This window comes from Tripterygium wilfordii, chromosome 16 (assembly GCF_013401445.1).
Source record: "Tripterygium wilfordii isolate XIE 37 chromosome 16, ASM1340144v1, whole genome shotgun sequence".
Lineage (NCBI taxonomy): Eukaryota > Viridiplantae > Streptophyta > Magnoliopsida > Celastrales > Celastraceae > Tripterygium > Tripterygium wilfordii.
In genome coordinates, this window is record NC_052247.1 from 2,165,365 (window position 1) to 2,192,161 (window position 26,797).

Sequence of the window (26,797 nt, forward strand, 5' to 3'; positions counted from 1 at the left end):
CTGAATACAGAACTTAAAGAATGGATGATTTACTTTGTAACATACAGCAAATACATAAAAGCTGAAAACTTGGAGCTTATTTCCTTGTCACATATGAGTTCAACAAATAACAATTACAATGATCTATAAAGGAAAAAAACTCGCATGCATTATAATAATGTAGAGTTATATAATATGTAATTCATATCCCTAAAATACAATATGCCAAAATAGCTTACCAGAAAACCCAGTCAACTTCAGGATGCACTCTGCCGAGCTCTTTATGACGAGTCATTATCCGAAACGGTCCGAGATGTCCAATTGTAAGTCTCTACACAGTAACCACATTCCCCCGCAATCAAATAAAATAATTCCTTATGTTTTGCAGCGAGGATTTCTCATCCATTAACTATCAGACGGTCATGTTAGGAAGGCAATTCCGAAGCTCGTTATCTTTACAGTTGCTGTCACCATAATATTACAGTCCAACAATTGCTTTAAGCACGTAAGAGGTGTTTCTCACATGTCAAGATCCTATAACTTGCATGCGGGCCCTCAGATGTGTCACGCAAACTTGAATGCCAACCCATGGCCTGTGCTATTGCTTGAAGTTCATCCATGACATCGAGAGTGTCACGAATGTATACATGACCACCAGGTCTCAACATCCGATCCATCTCAAGCATGATGGTGGACATATTGCATCTAATACAAAAGAAAAAGGCAATGATAATATTAAGAACTGAAGTAAAGCAGACTTTTTTTTCCCCATCAAACCAGAATACCTACCCAATTCGTTAATCACTACAGAGATTCAATGATTCCCACCCTACAGTTTATATAAATAAATAACAATCATAATGACCTTGTAATTTACTACAGCCCGCATTATCAACCAAAATTTAAATCTTCTTCAGGGCTTATTTACTCTAGAAACCTAAAATAGGGTTGCAGTATCCAGGGAATCAAGTGAATGGAACAAAATAGGAAATATTGATAAAAAGAAAAAGGCTGAATCCAAAACAAGATGACCTTCACAAACTGATTTTAACAGAGGCATACCTTTTTCTCTCCACAGAGAAGAGGCCGGCTGCGTGTAGAAAATCATAAGTTCTTGGGTACGTGTCAAATGGTTCGCACCTGATAAATTTCATGAAGTTCAATTATGAATTGTCACAATCAAAGCAAAACTAGAATCCAAATACTACTAAACGACTTTTTTCTTTTTGTTCTTGAGATGAATGACACGTAAATGTACGTTTTAAGCACAACATAAATGAAAGTTTAATAACATTTACAAAATCAGAAGTTCTTTCTTTTCTTTGGGTGGGAGACACTTGGACATCTTAGTGAGAAAAATGGTCAAAGGAGTTGTAGGGAGAATAACTCTTATGGTAGTTTGAATATTTCAGATGTTGAGTACTTCATAACCATAAAATACGTATCAAAATGAGAATGGAAACTACTACCTATAGTCAACCAACTGAAAACAGCTAAGAATATTACCAATCATGCATGACTCCTAGAAGTCCTCGGTCATATATGACAGGCAATGTATTGGGCCCGCTAACAGGAACCACATTTAAAACCCAGCTATCAAAATTCTGTTCAATTAATGCCGCGGCAAATCTGTCAAATCAAAAGAATAAACTATAAAAAATTGAGTAATGAAAGAAATCATAATGGAAACGTGTGAGATTTAGAAGAGGGTCATTTAGAAAAGGACAATACCCTCCAAAGCCTGCTCTCATGTCCATCACATTTCTCATTCTCATTTTCTTCCAACGGAAAGCACGAACATAGCTTGCTATTATTTCACTCCAGTATTTCGATTCTGCGTTGAAAAGCTCATTCCTGGATATGTAAAAATCAATTTTTACGCTCTGGAGCCTATTAGGTGGTGCTTGCAAACGGGCAGGCCAAGTCTTAAGCTTCGCTCCCTCCCCATTCTCGGGAAGTCGAGAGATGCATGTCTTCAACTCAGCGTACCTAAAGCAAAAAGAATAATGAAGTGACAATAATTATATATACAAACTAGAAAACAGGGTAACTCAGGTCAAAGAGACTAACAGAGACTTAACTCTGGTAAGTTAAAGTGCCTACTCAGATGTGCCAAAATTTCTACAAGAAAAGTACCACAGTTGCTCTTTATTTCTGTTACGATATTTAATCCATAACAAGACCATTCAGAGATATAAATTCTAAAGCAGGCCTATACTTGAACAACGAGTAAATAATGAGTGTTATGAATCAATCAGTTAAAGGGAGAATTCACCTACCACAGAGAAGGTTCACCAACAGGACCAGTCCCGGATAGAAGAGAAAAGTAAAAAAGAGTTTCTCGTATTTTAGGCTGATTAAATCATGAGGACTTTAGATAAGGCCGTAAAGTTATAAAATATATCGTGAATAGGAGATTCCATCAACAGGTTCGTAGACATCACAAAGTGAGTTCTCTTAAGGTGTATTAGACTACCAGACAAAAAATGAATCCATGCAGGTATGCTCAGATACAGGATCTTCCATGGACTGATAAAATATGTAGATAGAGACCATAAGCATCCTATTTATTGAACACCATTCTTTATATTAATGTATTGGAAGTATCTTGTTATCTTTGCACTAGGCTATTTTAAATGAACTCTTTAGCTCTTAACTTATCCAACAAAGATAACATACATTAGGGAACAATAATGTACATTGGAGACAAAATAAGATATTATTGCTTAATTTCATTGAATAATGTACTACTCAAAGTCGTGATCTTAAATAGTTTGCTTTTGGTAGTTATGATAACTTTAAGAGTAAAGTCCATATAGAACTAGGATTACTGGGGAGTATATAAATATGATGGAATCTCTCAGTTACAAATTTACAATGATACATATATGAATGGAATCTCTCGATTATGATGATGTAGACAACGATGATTAATAATATCGAGATGATTTTCCACCAAGTGATTTGCTTCTCAAATGTGCGATGCACATGCACTCATCCTTAGGAGTGATGCCAAGGAAACCCTAGTTATGATGCTTAGATAACTATATCTTTGTTCTATGTTTTCTTTATTTTTCCAGCGTTTCTAGATTGTTCCTTACTTTTTCTAACCCTAAATTTCTATTTTTCAAGAGCTCAAACAATCCTACAACCTTAATTTAAGCCTAATAAAGAAAAATTCTCAAAATTTCCTTCAACGATACTGTTCATGGATACCGTTAACAGCCAAAGAACAGACATTGCTGCTTAAAATCTGACCCAAGAACCTTAAAAAATGAGGATAGAAAAAGCTGTCCTATGTCTCAAGAAATATGAAAATTCCATTCTCCTAAATGTGTATCACTAAAAGTCAATTAACATAATCTATGCTGCCATGTCTGTGTGGAGAAAGTCACAGTGACAAATCAGAACAGTATGTAACGATGAAGCACATTATAATCAAGAAAATAATGCAGCACAATCAAAGACCTAAAGGTCAGGAAAGCCTCATCTTTCAGGTCAGACAAGATAAACATACCACACATTATCAGGGTCATCATCAGGATCACACAATGGAGGTGTAGTTCCCACTTCGCGACTCAGATAGCAACTGTTATTGTAGGGTTTCTGCCATATTGCAACATATCCCTCCTTCTTCACAAGTTCCCAGCAAAGGCGATGTGTAAGATTGAGCATCTCTGGAAATAGAGAAAGATAGACCACAATAGTGTAATCAATGACCACTGTAGAAGCAGCATCACAGAATGGAAATGGATTGACCACAATACATGATCAAGTCATCTAATCAGAATAATTGAAGATTAGACTCAATAAAGCTCTATTCTATGGCAGCAAAAACTATTTATACCCTAAGCTCCCTTATCCCTTCTCCATTGTCTTCCTGATTCTCAGTTTACCTTTTCCACCTTTTTTAGCCTAATTTGGCATATACCCAAGCACAAGATGCCCGAAGTTCAAATGAAAAGATAATCAACAAAGGCATGACAGGATAGCTCTCTCTTGCATAGGGTTCTTTTCTTTTCTTTTCTTTCTTTTCTTCCAAAACCACTCTGGATTGGATTATGTTGGAGCTTTGTGTTTAAGCTGATTTCACATTAGCTGTCAAATCAAATGTCATTAATATTTTACACTGTAAATTCCAATTCCAAAGAATAATTTAATCAAAACATTGGGAATAGAAATTAACAAATGCCGCATAACCATAACATGGTCAGTGAGAGTTGTTAACTTGATCATTAATTAGAAACTAACAAATCTCGCATAGGGAAGTGAGGGATGTTTATCCATGATTATTTGAAGAAATGAAGATGCTGAAAGGAAGAATACAGAGCTTTTTTTGTGGGACTAAATAACAAACAATGAGTAATCAAATTCCTGTAACTTCTCTATGTTACATAGTAATTCCAAGTAATGGTACCTTCCCATTGTTCCTCTAGGACTTCTTCATGCTTATAAACTGGTTGAGCTGCCCAAGCAAAGTATCCTCCAGCCCGGAGCATCCTATTGACTTCAAGGAGCAAAATCCCATCTTCACCACAAAGCATGGAAAAGAGAAAGTACAATCAGAGTATATTCCACAAGTAATTAACAGAGGGAGAATCTAAGATCCCCACTCCCCCAACAAACCAAAACAAGCATTGATCTCCGGAACCATGTATGAATATATTTACTGCAATACCCATTCAGTTCTAATTACCAAAATAATTGAGAGATCATTACCATCACGGGTCCAGTTGATTCTACATCTTGAACAATGTATCAAATCAAATGCTTGACTTGGATATAATAAACGATGAGTAGCAAAAGCTGACACCATTGCAGGCACACCACGCTCAAGCGCAAACTGAATTTGGTTCTCATGAACATCTTTCGGAGCGATAGACATCGTTATAACATTTCGTGATAGCAAATATGCACCAAAACTTGCTACACCACATCCAACATCCAGAACAACTCGAGTATGATGACCAAATGCTATATCAGGGAGCATCTACATGTATAAAAGAAAAAAGGAATTAAAGAGACTAGAAAGAATGACACATTAAATTTTCTCTTCATTAAAAAACTGAATAACCTTGGAAATGTGATCTAAGTATTCATTTGCCCCGTGTATAAATTGTGTGCCGCCTCCAGGAAACTTGAACTTATCCTTCTCTCTGTAAATCCAGTTTTGACCCCCTTTATCTTCAGCTAGACGTGTGTGAGGAACATTCGTGTACCATACCTGCAATGAAACGACAAAACTTACCAAGAATTTTACATTAAAGTTTCAATCGAGAATAGGCAACTACAGTCTACCAAATTCTGAATGACTAATAGTAACAATTGCAGAAGCAACGGAATCATGCCTTACCAAATTATATGGCAACATGATGTTCAGTTTTTTTTAAAATAACGGTCAATTTTGGGATATTCACCTATTAAGACCTCACAAATCACATTATCACTCAACTGGCCCAATGCAACAATTCTTCTAGCATTGAAGAAAAAAAATTCATAAGCAACAGTTTTTCATGATTCCACTCCATTTCTGATTTAATAAACAAGTTTAACATAATTATAAAACAAAGCAATACCTCATCCCTGCTTCTAGGCCACGGAATTGGCGGCCGGTATCCTTTCGGTGGGGGCACCAAGCAATTCAAGCCCTTACCCTCTTTGGGGCAATGCCGCTCGAACCGCTCTCCTTTCTCCGTCGACTTCAGCTTCTTGATTGCCTCCACATTATCCATGCACGGTATGTACTCCTTCTTAGTTGTCGGACACAGCCCATATCTCTTAACTGTAAACCTGGGAGACCCCTGACTCCCTCCATTCCCACTCTCAACCTCGCTACCATTTACCCAATTCTCCACAAACTCCGGATCGAACGCCCCGATCTCGAAGTCGTCCCTCATCGCGCCATTCTCATCAATCACTCCAAACACCCTTGGCAACGGAGGCGGAACAGTCAAGGCCGCAGACGAGGGTATGGTTAGGTTTTTAACTGGGGCAGCAACTGTATCGTTTTGAGCGATGATGGCGGTGATGTTGAATTGCTTGTTGTGGTTGGGGGAGAGTGAGACAAACGAAGGGGTTTGACGAGTGGTGGAGAAGAAGATGAGCTGCTGGTAGCCATCGGACCAGTGCTTACCTAAGTAAAAGAAGGCAAAAGCGATGAAAGTGAAGGCGGAGATCTTGATAACGAGTGGCGTCTTGAGGAGATCGGCGGTGGCGTTGAGTGATTTCATGGTTGGGATTTCGGCGTTCAGATCTGGAGCATTATTTCCGTAATTAGACAGAATGGGATCTGTAAAGCTCAGTGACAAAGTAGCGTAGTTGAGCCCCTTAGTAACGCAACCACCGTTACGGAGGAGGAGTTCTGGCGAGGCACCGCCGTGAATTGCGATGGAATTTCTCAAATCCGCGGGCTTATATATAGTTACCGTCCTACCGACGGAAAGGATATACAAGTTCTCAACGCTTTTTCTTAGGTGATTAATTTGATTTTAATCAAAACTAGTAGGTATATAAAGTTATGATAAATTTACTTCTATTTTTTTTTTACTCTTATTATTAGGAGAGGAGATTATCGACTCGATACCTCTGTAAGATAACACATTGCCCGCGAGTGTCATTTGAACAGAGTGTTTGGTTTGTTATTTAGACAAGATTTGTGATGATTATTATCCAGATAAAATAATAATTATTTTTTAATCATTTTATTCTTGTATGTGTTTCTATAGTAATGCAATGATAAAAAATTGTCAAATATCATCCTTCCATAATGTCATTCGAAATAACGTTATGCATATAAAACTCATCAATCAATGTTCACCTAATACATTTTCTCTCGGTATTTAAAGTGAGGATGAGTTTTTTTTTTTTTAATTTATCATTTGACATGTTCCATCCTAAGCGCACCATATAAAATTAAAACGTATTGGAGGTGTTTTAATGTTATACGGTCTACACCGTATAAATGTCTCATTTTGCATAAAATTATAAAATCCTAAGTTTTTTTAAATTGGCCAAACACTTGCTAATATCATTAAAAGATAATTTTATTGCTATACGAAATCTTATTCTACTCCAAATGGATCCTAACCTAATTCCATGATTGCAAAAGTTTAGCCAAATAAGAATTAAGATTAAGGCACACTAAGTCACTTAGTGATGTTGAGTCATCCTTGGATACCAAGCTTAAAGAAAGGGGTATAATTATACTGTCTTTGTTGCATCTATTTCTTGTGAGGATTCTCAAAGTGATCGAAGATGTTTGTTCAAGTGATGATGAGTTGATGAAGATGATGTATCTCTTAGAAAGCATAGAGTGAACTCTTTAGCGAATTTATCAAACTTAAGATGGCTCACAAAAAATTGAAAGTGAAGTATGAAGCAATCGGGAAGGAGAAAAGGGTGCTTGAAAGGCGTTGTAGATCCATAGAATGAAATGTTATGATCTGAGTCTCACATCGGAAGTATGGGATTTTGAATTTTTGATGTGGGGTTTACGTGGACATTGGATTCTCCAACCTCATAAGCTAGTTTTTGGAGTGTGATTCTCCCAAGGTTCATATCAATTTGTATAAGAGGCTACACCACGTCTCTCAATTGCAATCGTGCGGCACGGGTGGTGACTTCGGCATAGCAGTGTTCGTCCGGAAACTAGTTAGTGATAACCCACAAGGGTGGTGACGCCGAGACTAGCTAGTGCAAAGTCAATCCGGGTGGGCACCAGGGCTACAGAGCGTGGTGGAATGTTACCATTTGAGTCCCACATCGGAAGTATGAGATTCCGATGTAGAATTTATATGGGCATTTGGCTCTCTAATTACCTCATAAGCTAAAGTTTTGGGGTGTGGTTCTCCCAAGGTTGATATGTTTGCTACACAAAGTTCAAGGGAGCATGCAAGAGCAAAGAGGAGTCCACTCATTTGAGAGGTATAATTTCTAAACTTGAATTTGCTTTATCTAGCGCTCAATATAGTGTTTCCAAAGTGGATGTAGATCACATAAACACCAAACTTGATGAGATTCTTAGCTCTTAGAAATTGTACGTGGGATTGACTTCACACATAGAGCTATGGATGTTAAATCTAGTAGGTCAAGTAATTACCCTGTTAGATTTGTTGCATCTACGACTTCTTCTACCTTGGAGGAAGAGATCAAGAAAGATAAAGGGAAATTTCCAATGGTTCATCATGAATCCCAAGGTAAATCAGTGTCTCCTAAGAATGTCATGCATGCATCTTCAATGTTAAAAGAATGTTAACTATCATCTTGGCATTGGACTTATTTAAATAGTTCGCAACTTGGTTTGGTTGGTACTTAACGCCCAGAACCATCAAATTTAGCAATCACCTCCTTCGCACGATATAAGAGGGCAATGGCAAGTGGGAAAGGAGAGTTTGGATATTTTGTTGAAGTTAGTTCTTCTTAGTCTACTTCTAGTTCAGTTCTCTTCCCTCGTGCACAAGCATCAATCGATATTGGAGGTTTTCTCCCGTTGGTTTGTAATCTCATTTCTATCTTGATTTTGTATCTCCTTCTTATTGTATTTATAGGTCTAGTCTCTATGGATATGTATGTATTTGTTGGAGATTAGTTAGCTCTCTGAGTTGTGCTTCAAGCTGAGACTTTGGATTTTGAAACGAGTCTCGTGAGAGATTTTAGACTTTTCTGTAGTTTTGTTTGCTAGTTGTTTTGTTCTCTTGTATTGATCTTCAAAAACTTCAAGTAATAGTTATCAATGACCTTCCATGGTGTAAATTATAGTTGGCTAGTATATCTTGCGTGTGTCTCTTATATTTTAGGAAATTGGCCAGCATCTACGGGAGCTAAACCAAGTTTTTATTTTAAAAATTTGAGTTCGGCTGCATTAATTTATGAGAACATCAACACAAACTTACCATGTTTATTCTTTTTTTTTTAATTCATTTCTATCATGAATCATACATTAAGTGAAACATCATACATTATATAGAAATAGATTTCATACTCTCTCACATAGTCTCATGGATCTAAAGGATTCTAGGAATGACTTTAATGTTAAAAAATGGAATCAAAACTTAAAGTGTCAAATCACATTCCTAAATCTTTGTTTAATGCCCAAACTAGCATACATGCAGGGGTGGCAAAAAAAATCGATTTCAGATCGGTTATTGGTAGGACAACATCATGTGTTAACGAGATATTATATGTCCGACCTTAATTTGAATTGGATTTCGGACATATGTAATTGATCGAATTCAGATTGCTTTAAGTCCGGATAAGTAAATCGAACAACTTAATCTAGGTTTGAGTTCGAACAAATAAATTAGACAAGATTTATACGTTTGAACTAAGATCCGATTTTAAATCAAACAAAAATTTTGTGTTTGAACCCAGATTTCGAACATATAACTTATGTTCATAGTTGGTTTAACATGGATTAGACAAATTCGATCATCCGAATAGAATTTTGCCACCCTAGATACAAGGGTGAAGAAAAGGGTGTGCGATTCCATGACCCACCATGCGTCCAACGTATATCAACCAACAATTTTATAAGTCACCGCCTACCCCCGTCATCCACACCGATGACTATTGACTAGGATTCACGAGAGTTCTGTTTCGTTCCACGTGTCCCGCACGTAAATGTCGGCCAATCCTGGTCCACCCGTCATGGTATGCCACGTGGAATTACATATAATAATTAGTTGGCCCTAGCAGGGGAAGCAGCCACCTGTCGTTTAAAGAAGCGTACACGCCACCCACTGCAGTAAGCTTACTAGCCTTCCAGAAACTTCTGCCCAACTCTTGGCTAGAATTCCCCGAGGCATCTGCTGGCTCAAGTCTCGCCACGTGTTCCTTTAAGCCACGCGAGCATCCTACGCGGCACCCCTCGTTCCCCCGAAAATGATTCGCCCCCAAATTTATGCACAACAATGAAGCTTTGATTTTAGGTCAGTGTGAAGCTAAAGAGTGAAGACTGCAGCAGTCCACAGTATTTCCCACTCATTTTCTCGGCTTCCAAACAGAAAAATATTAGGAAGGAATTTTGGTAGTAAGTACTAAATCTGTGCTGTTTCGTGGTTTCTCGCGAGACAGACATGAATGGGGAGGGGAGAGGAGAGGAAATGGAGGTGGAGGAGGTTGCGAGGGAGAAGTTGGTTTACATGTGGGGATATCTTCCTGGAGCTCTACCACAAAGGTCTCATATTTTGTCTCCGGTAGCCGTGCGGAGTCCGGCATCCGCTGATTCCGTAGGGCATGCGTGGAAGGATGTTTGCGGAAGGGGTTGTGGTTTCGCGATGGCAATTTCTGGTGCTTTCTTTTGCTCTTTTGATTTTTTCGATTTGAAAGACTTTCTGTAAAAATTATTTTTGATTTGATGTGTTCGTGTTTTAAGTGCAATGTTGTTACTGAATCTACCTCTGTTTGATTTCCGAGAAAAATGAGGGAAAAGTAAGATTTTGAATCATATGTTTCAAGTCGCTTTGCTTTCCACGAAGGGTGAAATCTGCTTAATCAAGTGTGCCTACTAGATATTAAGCTCAGAAAGCAGTTGATTTTGCTCTGCTTGGCCTAACACGACGAAGATTTCAGATTTCGTAATCTATTTTGGTTCATTATTTATCTTTAAATCATCCTTTATATGCTGAATTTGAACTTCATGTAGGGACTGCAATAGTGAGACAGAATTTTATATTAATTTGGCCTGTGAGATTTGAAGATTTCCGCTTCCTTGAGCTTTGTTTTTATTCTTATTTTCTAGTAATTTTTTAGGTTTCTCCTTTTTATGAACATCTTGCATAAGATTGTCTACTTTAGGGCACTTGTTTGGATATACTTTTAATAACTGGTCATAATATCAACTCCTTTCCTTTCCTTTCCTCCTGACTTTAAAGAGGTTATACCATTCAAGCTTCAATTATCTATTTCTGTTATCAATTTATCTATAGTTGGGTCTTTACTCATGCTTGTTTCTCAATCAGAGTCTGGAAAGCTCATAACATGGGGTTCAACGGATGATCTAGGTCAAAGCTATATCACATCTGGAAAGCATGGGGTAGTGCAGCACTATGTATCACTGCCAATTCGCTCAAGTTTTTATATTTCTCGTTCTTGACCTGATCATATCTTTTCTTTTTCCCTTCACTTGTTTAGGAACTCCCAGAGCCTTTCCCTCTTCCAACTGAAGCTTCTATTGTAAGAGCTGCAGCAGGTTGGGCCCATTGCATTGCAGTTACTGGTAATACTCATTTCTTTTTACATGTAATAAAGAAATTTTATAAGTTTGATTACTTCTGACTGATGATCAATTTGAAAACTTGACTAATAGAGTACTATACTTCATTTTTGGTATACAGATAGTGGAGAAGTTTATACCTGGGGATGGAAAGAGTGCATTCCTTCTGGAAAGGTGATTGGTGATACATTGACTGTGGCAACATTGGAAAAAGAGACATTTGAAAGACAAAACGTATTTTTGACAGAACATGGTACTTCAGTTTGGCTAGTTTATAAAAATGAAAAATTGAGCGTATTTAGTTGGTTTCTAACTAATTCGATGAAATTTGAAAATTCTATTCCAGTGAGTGCCAAATCACAAGGCTCACGATCCAACAGTGGAACTTTGACTAGTATTGATGGTAGAGGAGGGGGAGATGACGGTACAAAGAGAAGGAGAATATCATCAGTAAAACAAGCACCTGAAAGCTCATCCTCTGGTGATGAAACTCTCTCAGCGTTGCCTTGTCTTGTTGCATTGAACCCTGGTGTGAGGATCACAACCGTTGCTGCTGGCGGGCGGCATACCTTAGTATTGTCAGGTAACTTCTTGATATCTTGGAGCAATGATGACCCTTACCAAGACTTATTGTTGGCCTGTCTGCAATGTACAGATCTTTAATGTAAAGTATTACATTCGATGTATCCTAATTCTCTTAAATTTTCAGATATAGGACAAGTGTGGGGTTGGGGCTATGGAGGTGAAGGGCAGCTTGGTTTAGGCTCTAGGATACGTATGGTGTCCTCTCCACATCCTGTGCCTTGCATTGACCCATCTTCCTATGCAAAAGATAGAACTGCAGCACTTACTTGGGGATGCATGAGTTCAGAAGAGGGACAGAGTTTTAGAGTTCCTGGAACTTGTGTGAGGGGGATTGCTTGTGGAGGGCGACATAGTGCAGTAATAACAGGTATGTAGGAGTGAAATTACTAGGTTTGCAGTCTAAATGTGAGGTTTTACAGCTAAATCTGTATAGTATGTAAAGCTGAGCTGTCCAATTAGTTGGATATCTGGTTTGTTTCCTTTTATCTATTCATTCATGTAACATAAATCTCTATGTATGCTGTAATGGTTTCATGTCCTTATAAAATTTCTTCAATCAACAGATGCTGGAGCGGTACTTACTTTTGGATGGGGACTCTATGGACAGGTACTTTGCAATAGCAAGATATTTGCATTGTAAATTTACATTCATCATTTTCTTTCTTCTATGAATAATAATTAATACAGGTGAGCATGTGGCCCAGTGGTAAAGTTGCAGTGGTGCAACCTAGAAATCATAGAAATCACAAGTTCAATTTCTGAAAACACACTCTCCACATATTATGTGAGGGAAGTTTGCGTACATCCTGCCTGTCCTAGACTCCGCTCACTAAGAGAGCCTTATGAACGGGAGTTGTCTACCTACCTATGGAAAAAAATCTATTGAATAGGGTACAATTTGGAAATTAAGCAGATGCACGATCAATCAGGCACTGGTTTATACTAATCCCATATCCTCAATCCTCTATGAATTAATTTTGGAAATGATAAACTTTCAGAATTTTTTTAGGGCTGTGGTTTTATAGTAAGTGTTGGCAGTATACGCATATGACAGAGTCTGCTATTGCCTACTTCTGGTAAATATCATTCGCTATGCTGTACTGAACTATGTCGGCAACGTGCTCCTCCTATTTGTATTTAATTTTTCTTTCTAGAAGAATTGAAAATGCGATCTGAAATGAGCCAGCAAAATACATTTTGGGATTTCTCGTTTCCCCCCCTGCTTTAACACCTGTTGCAAAATCTGTCTAATTGACCTATGTGAAGTGACTTGTAAGGTGAAGGTGGGACTTCGTTCAAAAGAAATCTACTATTTGCACTAATTTCTCCATGGTTGAAGATGTTGTGGGTATTCTTTCATCTTGGTTGGGGTAACTTAACTAATGGTTTGAGTTCAAGTTTTCTAGCTAGTTCGTTTGCATGGGTGACTTGGTTTTTTCTTTCTCCCACTCATTATGATGAAAACTCGATCTGTGCTTCACTATTATTTTTCCATCAACTAAATCTGACTTCCATCTCTAACCCACGATCTTTGGACTGGTGGTCCATATTTGGACAATCATGTGCTTTGGTTGGCATATCACTATATCAGTGATGCCTGGACATGTTGGAACTTGTGAAAGTTAAAGCAAAGTCATGATATGATGGTTTCTATTATTATGTTTTGGCATTAGAATTGAAATGGTGTAAACTCTAAAGTACTTTTACATACTGCTGGTGCAATAGTAAGAAAAGTAGCCCAAGTAAGGTTTTTGTGGCTTATAAGAAGTAAAAGATACAAATATAATCCTCTATTCGGACTTTCAAGTTAATCTGCCTTCAATCTTTATGTCCTTTATGGCACTTGAACGCATTAATTTTGGGTTCTCCAATGTTTCAGAGTTTCGGTACCTTATTAGTTGCTTCAGTAACTTGCTTGACTAAATTGAAGGTGTAAATATCACCTTATTTGAATTATGTGTGTCGCCTATTCAAATCTTCTTGCTACCATATTGCCCATTTGACGGTGTTGCTTCTGTTAACATATCCTAGTGTCGTCTTTTTCCGTTAAACTGTTCTCTACTTACAGTTCCTAAATGGTGGGGAGGGGGAACACCGGATGTTCATGCTCAAGCAAACTCTATCTATTATATCATAAACAGTGGTTTACTAGTAATTTCCTAAGTCCACATCACATTAGAAGCAATATTCCTGCTTCGTTATTCTTTACTCAGATCTTATTCAACTTCAATCCAGTTGAGTTGAAGCACAAGACATGAACTAATTCTGTTGGGTTAACTCATCATGAATGCTTTTTACCTCCTTAATTCATAGTATATTTTGTTGGAACCTTGTTCTTCTGCATTTATTGGCATGTTCATCCTTTTCAATCTCATATCCCTCCCTGAAACAAGATGGATTTTCTTGACTATTAACTGATCTTCAGGATCAATATGTAGGTAAAGTAGAAATTGGTGGAGAAAAAAGCACAGTAAATCAAGATGAAGATCACTCTTGCAAGGGATTATCTACTCTATTACTTTTACCATTGTCTCTCATATGTCCTCTTGGTCAATTCGGTTGCTTCATATTTTTGTATGTTATTGCGAATTAGTGACAATATTTTTATTGCCTCATTGTTTTGTCAAGTGTGGGCAAGGAAGCACAGATGATGAGCTAAGCCCAACTTGTGTGTCTTCCTTACTGGGGATCCGTATAGAAGGTGTTGCAGCAGGATTGTGGCACACTGTATGCATTTCTGCTGATGGTGATGTGTATGCATTTGGCGGGAATCAGTTTGGTCAGTTGGGAACTGGGAGTGATCAAGCTGAGGTAAACTCTTAAGGGCCTGTTTGCTTTTCATAATGGGAATGCAGTATGAAGTAAAACGCATGGTTAAACAAATTTATATTGGTAAGAATTAAGAAATGCATCATGTTTTATACAGGAAAAATGCCAATTAGAAGTAGGTAATGAGTTACCACTAGGAATTCTTTCTATTTTATTGAGTGATTAATGACCATTTCTATTTTATGATCTATATGAATGCGCCAAACTACATTTTTGATAAATACTATCTTAAGCTGTTCATATTCATGAACATATTGTTTTTACTTACAATGTATAGACTCTACTAACATATTGCAAGTCCTTTTCCTTAGCAGTGCCATGACATGCTGTTACAAGGACTAGGTTTACCATCTGAAATTGTAGAATTAGCCTGTTGACTCTTTGTTTTATTGATTTGTTACTTTCAGTGTGGATTGCTAGATGTATTGTACATAAACATTGTATTGAGTTCTAGAAAGAGAGAATCAAACATCACTACTGATTGTTTCAGCCTGTTGGTGGCGATGTTATAATGACTTGTTTATGAATGTTTTGATTGGAAGCAAAATGACACTGACTTCACTCTTTTTTTTTTTTTTAATTTCTGAAACAGACTCTCCCTAGGCTTCTCGATACTCCAAATTTGGAAAATTTGCAAGCGAAGGTCGTCTCTTGTGGGGCTCGTCACAGTGTTGTAGTCACAGGTAGGTTTGTGTTGCACTACACGCTTCCATTCGTGGCCATAAATCTAGGAAAAATGCTATTACAGTAAAACCTCTCTGTAGTAATTGTCCCTTTGGCATAACCTCCATCTAGTCATAAAAAATTTCAGTCCCATCTTGGACCGGTTATAATTAAGAACAACATCCACATTCGAATAAGTTATAATTTCTTAGATCCCGTCTTAAGACTTCCCTCCATACAGTAATAATTGTTGATAAAACCAAAAATATGTCACATTTAAAACGTAAGTTGAAACATGAATTAGTTGAAGATCGCATTGGTTGTCCTGTTTTATGTTTAAAATTTGCTTAAAAATAAAAGCATTATGGGGAGCAATGCAAGATGGTAGACTTCTATGATGATTCTTTTACCTGTCTTCCTAATGATTACATGCACGACCTAGTTATATCTTGGAATTTTGTGATTAAATGTCTCTTTTTCAACTGTGTACATCTTAAAAATTGATCTACTCCACTTTTAATATTGTATGTTGTATTTATATTACTTTCATTAAGGATAATTAAGTCAAAAAAATCATTTTTGTAAATACACCACTGTTAAGTGATAACCTCCTCATAGTAGTAAAATTGATTTGGTCCCAATAGTATTACTATAGAGAGAGTTTACTGTATTGTGCAAAACAACTGCTGAACTTCATGGATCCGAGTTCTTGTGCATGTGTCATGGATTTGCACGATGCACAATAAGTGCTAAATATCGTTGTTTGAGCTCAAATTGTTGTTCTTACACAACGTTTTCCGGTATTATCAAGCAACTGAAGGATAGCACTAGTGGGTGATTTAGTTGAGCATCTGCAAGTTTATGCTTAATGGAACTATCTAAGACTTTCATCAGCTTCCATGTTATGGAAGTCTAAGATACCCATAAATAAATTACTATGCTTTGGCTGATGACAAATCAAATACCAAAGATTCCTGCTGTCAAAGATGAAAAAGTTTGCACTGTGCTTGCTAAATATAGGTCAACAGCTAATTCAATTTCGGAAAAGAATACCAACAGAAGAATCAATCTTTCATTTGGAGGGTGACAATGGTTTTTTTAATGATATTGGGTTGGCTTTAGGACCACATGAAAATCTGTGTTTGAGAGGCTGCAGCAGGTGACAATGCTTCTTGAGCTGATTTCGGCCTAATGTTTAATTAGATGTTATGACAAAGATCGGTTCATTCATCGGGTAAAAAAAAGGATTGTTTAGTATTTCTCTGGATTTATTCACATTTGAACCTTCTGATTTTGTCATGCATTAACGTGACAACTAAATACGCTCATCTTTTTTGTAGAGGATGGAAAAGTGTTCAGCTGGGGATGGAACAAGTATGGACAGGTATTGTTTTAACACTGATCGTTCACAGTATCAAGTCAGTTGGCTTTTTGACACCTCAGAATATCAAGGAGTAGGTTTTCATGGAATATGAATTAAATCGCAAAGCCTCTGTTGCTTCTCTATTATTATTTTAAGATAAACTTACAATTTATGTTTGTTTGAAACAGCTTGGTCTTGGAGATGTGATTGATCGCAACATTCCCTCCCAGATCACTATTGAGGGCTGTGTCCCTAAAAATATTGCTTGTGGCTGGTGGCACACCCTACTTCTGGCTGAGACACCAACATGAGAACCTGACTTCCCCCAAACCCTGGCACATATTTTGTTAGGTTTGGCAGTTCTTTCTGTTTATAGAAAAAGTTATATGTATATGTATCTACAAAGTTTGCATATACATATATGCTTGTTCTAGTTCTTTTATGGGTGGGGTTCATTATGGTTTAACATCACAGCATGAGTAACATAGTGCTTCCTGGATGTACGACATTAGTTAGATCCATTGTGTTTTTTTTTTGTTTGCACATTTTGAACCATCTAATGCGTTTGAAATATTAGAAAGTTTAGTTAATTCTCGTTGCACACAATCACAACAAAAGCAACTTAACCGATAAAATCTTTACTGTATACTTTTATGCTTGTAATGCTTACTGGATTTGTCTTTGAAACAAATGCTTGAATTTTTTGCTTGAATTTTCTACCGGTGAGTGGGAGACGTAGTTTTTGAAACTAAGGAAGGTGTTTATCAGTGCTCTACTAATGGGGTTTTGTGCGAAAATGGGTCATATAAGGACATGGATGTGGATTTTGTAATAGTTGTCTCAGTTTTATTCGAGTCAGAATTGGTAATTGTGGACTCTTTGAGTTGAGCCAAGATCACTCGATCATGGTAAGGTGAAAGATGACAAGGATGATTACAGGACTCGAGAGAGAGACTGTTAATTTTGGTATGTTAGCAGATAAAACCAATGTAAGATATTGTATACCGATCAAAATCCATACCATTCACATTAACACAGAAAATTACACGTTAAAACAGATCAACCACAACAAAGAATCATGAAACAGATCAACTCCTTAGAATCATAGATGACAAAATCTAAAATGATACAATCTGCATTTTAATGCGCTATAATTACACAGCATATTGTACGAAACAGCTCTGTAAAATTAAACCAGCAAATCCATATAGTTCGTTCAAAGCCAATGAAACTGGAACACATGGAACTTACATAATAATAACCAGCATATACTAACTTCCAACTCTAGTAAACTAGAAGGGGAATCCTAACTTGCTCTGGGGGTGGCCCACTCGACACGGAGGATGAGATTGTCGTAACCATATCCATTAAGCTTATTGATTGCCCTCTCAGCGTCTTCCTTGTTTACGAAGTTGACAAAACCGAAACCCCTGCTCATACCAGTTTTCTGATCAATAGCTACATATACACGACTGACTGAGCCAAATGTGCGGAATAGTTCATGCAAATCAGCCTCGCGGGTGTCTTCTGATAAATTGGTGACCCTCACAGAGTTTTCTTCATTTCTTCGCCTCATATCTGATCCTACAGTTCTCTCAGCACCAGCTCTCATGCTTGGAGGAACATATGTTGATGCTCCCTTGGCGCCAGCAGAAGCGGCAAGAGCAGTCTCCGATGCAGCTGGTTTTTCAACAAAAGTCTCCGTCGGTTGAGCAAGATCCTTGTATGGGCAGCGAGATGTCCAGTGATCACCTTTCTTACCACAAGTCCTACATACCATGAGAACTGCCCCTCCCTTACCAAGTTGAGCCAAGTTGTCACCAGCTACCTTGGTTTCTTCTTGATTGCTACCTGTTGACAACACCAACATTCAACAACTACTAAATAAGGAACCAAAAACTAAACAAACTGACACAATATAAACTGGCTGACAATTCAAAAATCATAGCTTCTATTGAGCCACAAACGTCATAACCAAAGAAGAGGCAAACTAAAAGAGCTATTGGAAAGGATCTTCGTTGTGAAACTATAGAGCTGAATGGTTCACTAGTATTCTATTCAGATATTGACATTGACATAGGTTAGTCCACTACTGGATATCATTGCTTCACTAGACTAAGGTTGTTTCACCCCCTTGATACCCTCATTTAGTACCTTTTTTCTCATTCGAAAAGTAGAAATGTATTTAACAGCCTGGAAGCAAGACAGTAATTCTGCTTCACAAATAGAGGCTGCCAACATCATTGCTCTTGGTGAGCTCACTGACCATTCACATAAATAGCCACGTGGCTGATATGTGACTGGCTAATTGGCCACCGTATTCAAATAATAAATCAAATATAGGTAGCAAAGCAGAATACCTTAAGATTAAATCAAACCAGACAATAAACTCAAGGGGCATGACATTTTAAAAATGGAAAGATGTCATTGCTTCACTAGACTAAGGTTGTTTCAACCCCCCTGATACCCGCATTTAGTAACTTAATTTCTCATTCAAAAAGAAGAAGAAATGTATTTAACAGCCTGGAAGCAAGACAGTAATTCTGCTTCACAAATAGAGGCTGCCAACATCATTTCTCTTGGTGAGCTTACTGACCATTCACATAAAATAGCCATGTGGCTGATATGTGACCGGCTAATTGGCCACCGTATTCAAATAATAAATCAAATATAGGTAGCAAAGCAGAACACCTCAAGATTAAATCAAACTAGACAAGAAACTCAAGGGGCATGACATTTTAAAAATGGAAAGATGTCATTGCTTCACTAGACTAAGGTTGTTTCACCCCCACGATACCCTCATTTAGTATCTTTTTTCCTCATTCAAAAAGAAGAAGAAATGTATTTAACAACCAGGATGCAAGACAATAATTCTGCTTCACAAATAGAGGCTGCCAACATAATTACTCTTGGTGAGCTTACTGACCATTCACATAAAATAGCCACATGGCTGATATGTGACTGGCTAATTGGCCACCGTATTCAAATAATAAATCAAATATAGGTAGCAAAGAAGAACACTTTAAGATTACATCAAACAAGACAAGAAACTCATGGGGCATGACATTTTCAAAATGGAAAGATGTCATTGCCTCACTAGACTAGGTTGTTTCACCCCCACTATACCCTCATTTAGTATCTTTTTTCCTCATTCAAAAAGAAGAAGAAGTGTATTTAACAACCACGATGCAAGACAATAATTCTGCTTCACAAATAGAGGCTGCCAACATAATTGCTCTTGGTGAGCTTACTGACCATTCACATAAAATAGCCACATGACATGGCTGATATGTGACTGGCTAATTAGCCACCGTATTCAAATGATAAATCAAATATAGGTAGCAAAGAAGAACACTTTAAGATTAAATCAAACTAGACAAGAAACTCATGGGGCATGAAATTTTAAAAATGTTACAGATGTCATTGTTTCACTATACTAAGGTTGTTTCGCCCCCTTGATACCCTCATTTAGTACCTTTTTCTCATTCAAAAAGAAGTAGAAATGTATTTAACAGCCTGGAAACAAGACAGTAATTCTGCTTCACAAATAGAGGCTGCCAACATCATTGCTCTTGGTGAGCTTACTGACCATTCACATAGAATAGCCACGTGGCCGATATGTGACTGGCTAATTGGCCACCGTATTCAAATAATAGATCAAATATAGGTAGCAAAGCAGAACACCTTAAGATTAAATCAATCTAGACAAGAAATTCAAGGGGCATGACCTTTTAAAAATGGAAACATGCAAATCAGGCACACAAGTAAACTGACTTCCTACTAATACAAAAAAAATTATCAAATCAAGTTTAAGTGATCACCAGCAGAAACAGCAATAATATTTAAAGACAAACTTGGATTGCTGGAAATTTTTGACAAAAATAGAACATTTTATTCTAGAGCAAAAACAGACTATGCCCCTGAGAATGTTGCAAAACGGCAGAGAAGATGCTGGAAAGTACTAAACTTGGAATATACAAAAAAAGGCACATTTTTCTGATCCCAAGATATCAAGTTATAGCATAATACACCACAAAAGGTGAAGTCAAAATTATTAACATTATACACTAGCCAAAACCGCTAACAATAGTTTGGTTACTCTCCAGACCTAAAACTTACTAATGGAATCTGTGTAAACAATTCCAAGCAGCAAGCAAATCTTAGATCAAACTAAACCAAGCAGTTTGTAGAACATATGAAAAGTGCATCAAACAAAAATATACATCAGAACAGGTTTCTGCATTTCTTATTAAGAGAATTTGAAATCAAACTGATGCGAATGACCATGTAACTCAGAAGCCCCGATCTTTAAAAAAGAAATATCTCCAAAGAAATCATAACAAGTACCTAAGCATTCTACAGGTGTATCTAATGACAGAAAAACTATAACAGCAGTTGCTCAAGGTTAGGTTACTGAACCAATCACAAAAAATATTACCAATAAGGCTGAATTGAGATTGTCTGACAGGAAAACCATAAACAAATAAATAATAAAAGAAAAATCAAGCCCAATTCTTCAGGCCATTCACCCTCATCAATATACAAGGAATATCACTATGTACAAGAAATACGAACCAGGGGCTCTAGGCCTTTCGATAAGGATCTCCTCAGTGGAGACCATGGTAAGCCTGCTACCAACATCCTCATGGACGGCATCACCAAACTTGGGCCAGTTGCGGCGCTCTATCGCCCGCTTGCTCAGATGAGCCTTGGCGAGCTTGCGGACGCGCGAGGTGGTGGTTATCTTAATCTTGTTCCCAGCGTCGTCAAACTTGTATTCAATGACCCTCTTGATGCCATTCTCATCGGGGCCGATTACCTGCTTAGGAGGCAACAGGAAATCGAGATCTTCTCCGTCGTCCTCTTCCAACTCTCCCCATCGCATCCTCGGCGCCGATACGTCGAGTGTCATGATTTCTCAGAGAGACAACGTAGATGTGGGAGTTAAAGCGGAGGCGTTGGGCGGTGGCTCTAGGGATTCTTCGACAGATGTTATACAGTGATAGTGAATAGAGTATTAAAGGGTAGTTCGTGGGCCGCTTGATTTCATGGGCTACCATTGATGGTTTTTTTTATTGGGCTTGGGAGTTTTTTCATGGTTTGGTCCGTGGGCTTGTATTTTTTTTTGCGTGAGGTTCTTTGATTGTTTGTTTTCTCCTTGTGGGCTAGTCCCTCTTGTTTGGGCTTTTGCCTTGGGTCTAGGCTTGTAAGAAAATAATCGAATAACCAATCTGATCGATAACCGAATCAATCAGTAGGTGATTTTCAAAAAAAAAAATGTACATATTTCTTTAAAAGAACCAATCGATAACTAAAATAATTGAAATAACCGACTTTCGGTTTGATTAAATTCATGTCAAAAATCGGGAAAAAAAAAATTATTGTAACTAACCGTTTACACCCTTACTTGGGTATGTAACTTTTTTTGGGGACATTTTGAACATTTCAATGTCTAAAATTCATACTCTGGTCAAATTTGTCCTAGCGGGCTATATTTGACCATACAGGTCATGCCGAACCTCGCACAACAAAATCTATTTTCTAGGTCTGGCATGGTGAAATCTGTTCATATATGGTAGTACCATGACCAAGTTCGATTAATGCACTTGGGGCCAGGTCTAGCACGACTCCTAATACCTGATATTTGGGACATACTGTGTCGGGCCCGACCTATTTTACATCTCTACTCAGGGCACTTGCAATGGTGTAAGTGTTAATGTCTCCAACAAAATTAATCTTGAGTCTCACCTCTATTACACAAAAAGTCAAGTCAAACACATATTCTAATACAGTCACATCAGTAAAACACATCTTCCAATACAGCCACATCAACAAAACACAAATTTCTATGTACTTTCTTTTTCCACCGAACATGGTGTCTAACAACATTCTACTCCTTTATATTATCCACAACAAAACTACACCAAAACACAAAATACCAATCTATCTACATCAGCAAAACATTTCTCCCAATACAACCATATAAGCAAAATATGTTTCACAATACAACTACATCAACAAAAGACAACATCTTTGTTGGCTCAATAATTACATACCATTGCAAGTGGCCTCATATATTGTAGTACCATGATGACACCAATCATAATTGACCCTTTGGCCATCACCATCAATGGTCCCTCTCCATTGGACACTTATTAATTTATTAGCATGCAAGAAATAGGCAAAAAGAGGAAACAAAAAACCTATGGTATATTTGTTTTGAGTACTCTTTTATCCGCACAATAAGAAGTCCAAAATTCGAAACAACCCCAAAACTTCTATGAAATAACACACTTTGCCCCGATCTTCACGTTCACGTTCATTATTTCGTACGCTTTGTATATAAGAACATCCACATCATATTACCTAAACATGAATGTGTCTGTAAAATAGAAAATAATCCACTTTATTTTACAGGTGGATGAGCCATCAAATTATGGTGTGGTGGTCATGGAAGAAAAGACGGGGAAAGTCGAGAGATTTGTAGAAAAATCAAAATTATTTGTTGGTAACAAAATCAATGCGGGAATTTATCTATTGAATCCTTCTGTTCTTGATCGAATTGAACTGAGGCCCACCTCGACTGAGAAAGAGGTATTCCCGAAAATTGCTGCTGATAATAAGCTATTTGCAATGGTTCTACCTGGGTTTTGGATGGACATTGGACTGCCAAGGGATTATATTACTGGCCTGAGACTGTATCTAGATTCGTTGCGAAATAGATCTTCTACTAAATTGGCAACTGTCCCTAACATCGTAGGAAATGTCTTGGTGGACGAGACTGCCAAAATGGGATGTTTGATAGGACCTGATGTTGCAATAGGTCCTGGTTGTGTAGTTGAAGCTGGAGTTCGGCTCTCGTGCTGCTCGGTGATACGTGGAGCGCACATCAAAAGGCACGCCTGCATTGCAAGCAGTATCATCGGCTGGCACTCCACTGTCGGGCAACGGGCTCGCGTAGAAAACATGACTATCCTTGGAGAAGATGTTCATGTGAGCGATGAAATTTACACCAACGGTGGTGTGGCTCTTCCCCACAAAGAGATTAAATCTAGCATTTGGAAGCCAGAGATAGTCATGCTTAGGCTATGATGAATTTTCATGCTGAATTTGTTCGTTCATTTCCAACACAAGTGTATGTAAGTTTGAGCGGTGTGTTACGATGATGAAGGGTCACCTTCAAGGATTGGCAAATGAACATCATCAGCCATTATTTTCGGCTGAAAACCTGATAAGGTCTGCTCTATTGCCTGCATAATATTCTCTTAAAAAGCTACCTTTGCAATGCCTAGCCCAGACTGAAGCAGCAGAATATGTCATCCCTATATGACAGAACAAGAACAAATCTAGGTGGTTGTCATGTTAGGCTAGTTTGACTCGGATTAATAAGAAATTGAAAGAAAGAACAAATGATTGATAAACAAAGTGATGAAAGGAACAGTGATAGGATAGCAGCCCACAACACACCAAATCAAACAGAATTTAGCTTGTAAGTCTGATCTTAGCTCACATTCAAGAAACCAAACCCAGCTTCAATCATCCAATAGTCAAAACTCAGCTTCTAACAAACAATAGTTGTGGGTTTACTTCAATCCAGTCCTTTGCCATCTCCTCTCATCCCGTCTTCTCACATCGATGGTGAGTCTCGCATGGAGACCATTTCAGTGGGACTCACATTGTGAGAAGAGGGGATGATAACTGGATGGTACCCACGCCGAATAGTTGCCAGCTTAAAGTAGGTAAATGCCTTTAAAATGGGCAAGTACCTGAATGAACATTGTTACTCATACAAACTAGCCAGTTGCCATATTTGCCTTTTGTTTTCTCGACAAGAGATAAACGAGAGCAAATCCGTTCACAGGCAGACAAAACAATTTCTTTCATAAATTTCTGAATCTTACAAAGATTCTTCTTTTTAACAGAAATAAGGTGAATGCTACAAAAGATGGAACCAATTCAAGAGCCTTGGCGGAACAAAAAACTATTGAAAAGTATAATCAAGAAATTTTCTGGACCAACTGTATATACAAAGTAACGAGAGATTTACGGTAATTCCAGGTGCTGTCACTTTAATGATTCATATAGTAGCCAAAAGCCAAAACATAACATGAGAAGATATGGCAAGCAGAAACCAGGAGATAAATGCCAAAGCTACAGAAAGTTGGAATTCGTTGCAGGAGATATACGGTGGTTTCTTGCAAGAATGCAAGTCTCTCGCATACAGAACTGTCACTCCAGCAGCTGCGCACACAGCTGAAAGTGATAAAATAGCAGTCACCTACATTATCAGTTACGATTCAATTAGCTGCTCATGTAAAAATTCAAAAGAACAACATCAATAAAAGATCAACATGATAATGGCCAAGGAAAGAGAATTAGTAGCCTAGTAATTCATGCCACAGCATGATGACCCAGATATAAGATCAGTGCAACAGTGATATCTTCATTTCAAAATTACAGTATCACATTTTGACATGGGGTACTTAGTCATGTAAAGACTTACAAGATGAACAGGTTATTGATTGTTCCAATACAACCATACAAATCCTCATGATTATTTGAATTTATGCAAATGCACGTCCACAAATTGCTATTTGGTGCAATTGTATAATGAACTTACCCAATCACCGACAACAAATAGGCTTAGAAAGACATGATTCTGCAGATTTTTCTTTGAGCTCAATGCATGCAGGTCAAGAATCGCAAGTCCGAGACTCCATAAAACTTCAAGGCCCATTGACGCAATTAAATAGCTGCATCCAGTGAAAATAATTGCCAATTATGTAAAATATCAATGTAGGGAGGTGGGAAAACCATAAAAAGCTTCAAAACTAACTACAAGCGTAAAATGAAGAGCTGATGCCAACTTGATGAAGGATCCTAAATTCCTAGTGCACAGATAAATCTAGAGGTAAAAGTTGGTCAGTTAGGCTCCTGGCCAGCGACTACGGACAGTGACACCACAAATTTCCTTTGACAGGAACATCCCTGACCTAAGTCCCATAAGTTTCTCCATCAACAGGACATTAGACAGCCCCGTGTATATTCATTGATTTGCAGACAAGTTAAAAACACCAAGCTCTATGCAATCCAATTCCTGTCCATGAACCTCACTAAGAACTCAAAACAAATTCTGTTTCTTTTCTCTTATTCTTCTTCAGAAAACATTCTACATATTCTACGAATAACATCAAAGTGAATTCCAACAATCTGGATACCAAGTAAAATCTAAAGCAAAACCCATTTTCGTTCATAAATGTAAGACGGATGACTGAAGTATAAATCGAACAAACAACACCCAACAGTCAATTTTAGAGAAAAATGAAAAATTGAACAAAAAATTGATACCAGAAAGCAGTGGAGTTGAAGAAGCCTGGAGCAGATATCATGACACCAATTGAAGCACAACCGAACAGACACTGCCCCAGTCTGAGTAGCAGTCCACTCACCCTCCCTGGACCCCCAAATAACTCTTTCATCCCTCTCACTCTCCTCCTCCTCCTCCTCCGTTAGATTCAACGGAGACACCCCACTCTCGCTTTCCCTCTCTCGAAACCCTTCCACGCACAGAAAGGGAGAGAAAGGAGAAACCCAGAAAAGAATATCAGAATATTCTCATAGATGCAACATCAACAGACTTTAACATGAAGCTAAGCAAAAGTATCATCATCAACTCTTCTTTCTTTCAATTTTTCACAAAGGACGGGGATTTTGACTGGCTTTTGTATTTTCTTATTTTAATGGAATGTTCTTTCTCATCTCTCCAAGACTTTTATTGACAATTTGACACTGCTTTTGTTTTTTTTTGTCTGTTCTAAGGAAAATACTTATATGTTTGCTCTCTTTTTTTTTTTCTTTCTATTTTTCTAATTTTCCTTTCTCTTATTTCTGATTTCTAAGTGTTCACAAAAAATATTTTAAAAAACTATAATAATTTTAAATTAAGCAAAATAAAAAAAATCAAGCGCATTTTCTTTTTCTTCTTCTTCATTTTTTACCTTGAGAACCTCTCCAATTAAAAGGCATGGCGCTTTGGATCCACTCTGACCCTCGCGAAATAAACTTCCATATTCATGCATCGTATCTTCAAAAGTTTCCTTACACACTCTCATAAATTTCTCTACACAGATCAGGGTATTTCATTGGTGTTCTACAACGCCCTTGAA

At 37.7% G+C, this 26,797-nt stretch overlaps 5 protein-coding genes across 9 annotated transcripts; 2 read left to right on the plus strand and 3 right to left on the minus strand.

The window, feature by feature from the left end:
- Positions 1 to 58: 58 nt before the first annotated feature.
- Positions 59 to 6,435, minus strand: LOC119980331 (probable methyltransferase PMT11). The gene is made up of 9 exons (XM_038822994.1): positions 5,556 to 6,435; positions 5,054 to 5,203; positions 4,699 to 4,969; positions 4,397 to 4,507; positions 3,497 to 3,656; positions 1,711 to 1,968; positions 1,486 to 1,608; positions 1,042 to 1,119; positions 59 to 684 (listed from the first exon to the last, which is right to left on the minus strand). The coding sequence occupies exons 1-9, from the start codon at positions 6,207 to 6,209 to the stop codon at positions 477 to 479; spliced, it is 2,013 nt and encodes a 670-aa protein (XP_038678922.1). The 5' UTR covers positions 6,210 to 6,435; the 3' UTR covers positions 59 to 476.
- Positions 6,436 to 9,828: 3,393 nt separating this feature from the next.
- Positions 9,829 to 17,071, plus strand: LOC119980333 (ultraviolet-B receptor UVR8-like). Of its 5 annotated transcripts, none has more exons than XR_005463854.1 (12): positions 9,829 to 10,266; positions 10,938 to 11,011; positions 11,110 to 11,194; positions 11,313 to 11,444; positions 11,538 to 11,774; positions 11,901 to 12,143; positions 12,340 to 12,383; positions 14,405 to 14,587; positions 15,198 to 15,288; positions 16,289 to 16,502; positions 16,609 to 16,652; positions 16,820 to 16,916. XR_005463854.1 is itself a non-coding variant. In XM_038822995.1 (11 exons), exons 1-11 carry the CDS (start codon positions 10,053 to 10,055, stop codon positions 16,940 to 16,942), a joined length of 1,470 nt encoding a protein of 489 aa, XP_038678923.1. In that variant the 5' UTR covers positions 9,840 to 10,052; the 3' UTR covers positions 16,943 to 17,071. The 5 variants fall into 5 exon arrangements, 2 of the variants coding, with proteins under 2 accessions (XP_038678924.1, XP_038678923.1); XR_005463856.1 differs by having other exon boundaries at positions 9,832 to 10,266; positions 16,391 to 16,502; XR_005463855.1 differs by lacking the exon at positions 16,289 to 16,502 and having other exon boundaries at positions 9,835 to 10,266; positions 16,609 to 16,722; positions 16,820 to 16,961.
- A 635-nt stretch (positions 17,072 to 17,706) lies between these two features.
- LOC119980281 (eukaryotic translation initiation factor 3 subunit G-like) lies at positions 17,707 to 21,619 on the minus strand. Its single transcript, XM_038822919.1, has 2 exons — positions 21,207 to 21,619; positions 17,707 to 18,482 (listed from the first exon to the last, which is right to left on the minus strand). Exons 1-2 carry the CDS (start codon positions 21,541 to 21,543, stop codon positions 17,938 to 17,940), a joined length of 882 nt encoding a protein of 293 aa, XP_038678847.1. The 5' UTR covers positions 21,544 to 21,619; the 3' UTR covers positions 17,707 to 17,937.
- Positions 21,542 to 23,723, plus strand: LOC119981273 (probable mannose-1-phosphate guanylyltransferase 2). Its single transcript, XM_038824331.1, has 2 exons — positions 21,542 to 21,622; positions 23,049 to 23,723. The coding sequence occupies exons 1-2, from the start codon at positions 21,542 to 21,544 to the stop codon at positions 23,721 to 23,723; spliced, it is 756 nt and encodes a 251-aa protein (XP_038680259.1).
- Positions 23,724 to 24,485: 762 nt separating this feature from the next.
- Positions 24,486 to 26,364, minus strand: LOC119980285 (CASP-like protein 5B1). The gene is made up of 3 exons (XM_038822922.1): positions 25,980 to 26,364; positions 25,252 to 25,384; positions 24,486 to 24,909 (listed from the first exon to the last, which is right to left on the minus strand). The coding sequence occupies exons 1-3, from the start codon at positions 26,108 to 26,110 to the stop codon at positions 24,709 to 24,711; spliced, it is 465 nt and encodes a 154-aa protein (XP_038678850.1). The 5' UTR covers positions 26,111 to 26,364; the 3' UTR covers positions 24,486 to 24,708.
- Between the last annotated feature and the right edge of the window lie 433 nt (positions 26,365 to 26,797).

What these genes read in the sequence shown, in the direction of transcription:
- LOC119981273 (XM_038824331.1), top strand. Translation starts at nt 21,542, where the DNA reads ATGATTTCTCAGAGAGACAACGTAGATGTGGGAGTTAAAGCGGAGGCG. An exon ending in CTAGGGATTCTTCGACAGAT is followed by an intron (nt 21,623 to 23,048) that starts GTTATACAGTGA and finishes TTTATTTTACAG; the next exon opens with GTGGATGAGCCATCAAATTA.
- LOC119980333 (XM_038822995.1), top strand. Translation starts at nt 10,053, where the DNA reads ATGAATGGGGAGGGGAGAGGAGAGGAAATGGAGGTGGAGGAGGTTGCG. An exon ending in CGTATTTTTGACAGAACATG is followed by an intron (nt 11,445 to 11,537) that starts GTACTTCAGTTT and finishes ATTCTATTCCAG; the next exon opens with TGAGTGCCAAATCACAAGGC. An exon ending in GCATACCTTAGTATTGTCAG is followed by an intron (nt 11,775 to 11,900) that starts GTAACTTCTTGA and finishes TTAAATTTTCAG; the next exon opens with ATATAGGACAAGTGTGGGGT.
- LOC119980281 (XM_038822919.1), bottom strand. Translation starts at nt 21,543, where the DNA reads ATGACACTCGACGTATCGGCGCCGAGGATGCGATGGGGAGAGTTGGAA. An exon ending in CGAAAGGCCTAGAGCCCCTG is followed by an intron (nt 18,483 to 21,206) that starts GTTCGTATTTCT and finishes TGTTGTCAACAG; the next exon opens with GTAGCAATCAAGAAGAAACC.
- LOC119980285 (XM_038822922.1), bottom strand. Translation starts at nt 26,110, where the DNA reads ATGAAAGAGTTATTTGGGGGTCCAGGGAGGGTGAGTGGACTGCTACTC. An exon ending in TTCAACTCCACTGCTTTCTG is followed by an intron (nt 25,385 to 25,979) that starts GTATCAATTTTT and finishes CACTGGATGCAG; the next exon opens with CTATTTAATTGCGTCAATGG. An exon ending in TATTTGTTGTCGGTGATTGG is followed by an intron (nt 24,910 to 25,251) that starts GTAAGTTCATTA and finishes CTGATAATGTAG; the next exon opens with GTGACTGCTATTTTATCACT.
- LOC119980331 (XM_038822994.1), bottom strand. Translation starts at nt 6,209, where the DNA reads ATGAAATCACTCAACGCCACCGCCGATCTCCTCAAGACGCCACTCGTT. An exon ending in AATCAACTGGACCCGTGATG is followed by an intron (nt 4,508 to 4,698) that starts GTAATGATCTCT and finishes TTTGTGGTGAAG; the next exon opens with ATGGGATTTTGCTCCTTGAA. An exon ending in TTCTCTGTGGAGAGAAAAAG is followed by an intron (nt 685 to 1,041) that starts GTATGCCTCTGT and finishes CTTTTGTATTAG; the next exon opens with ATGCAATATGTCCACCATCA.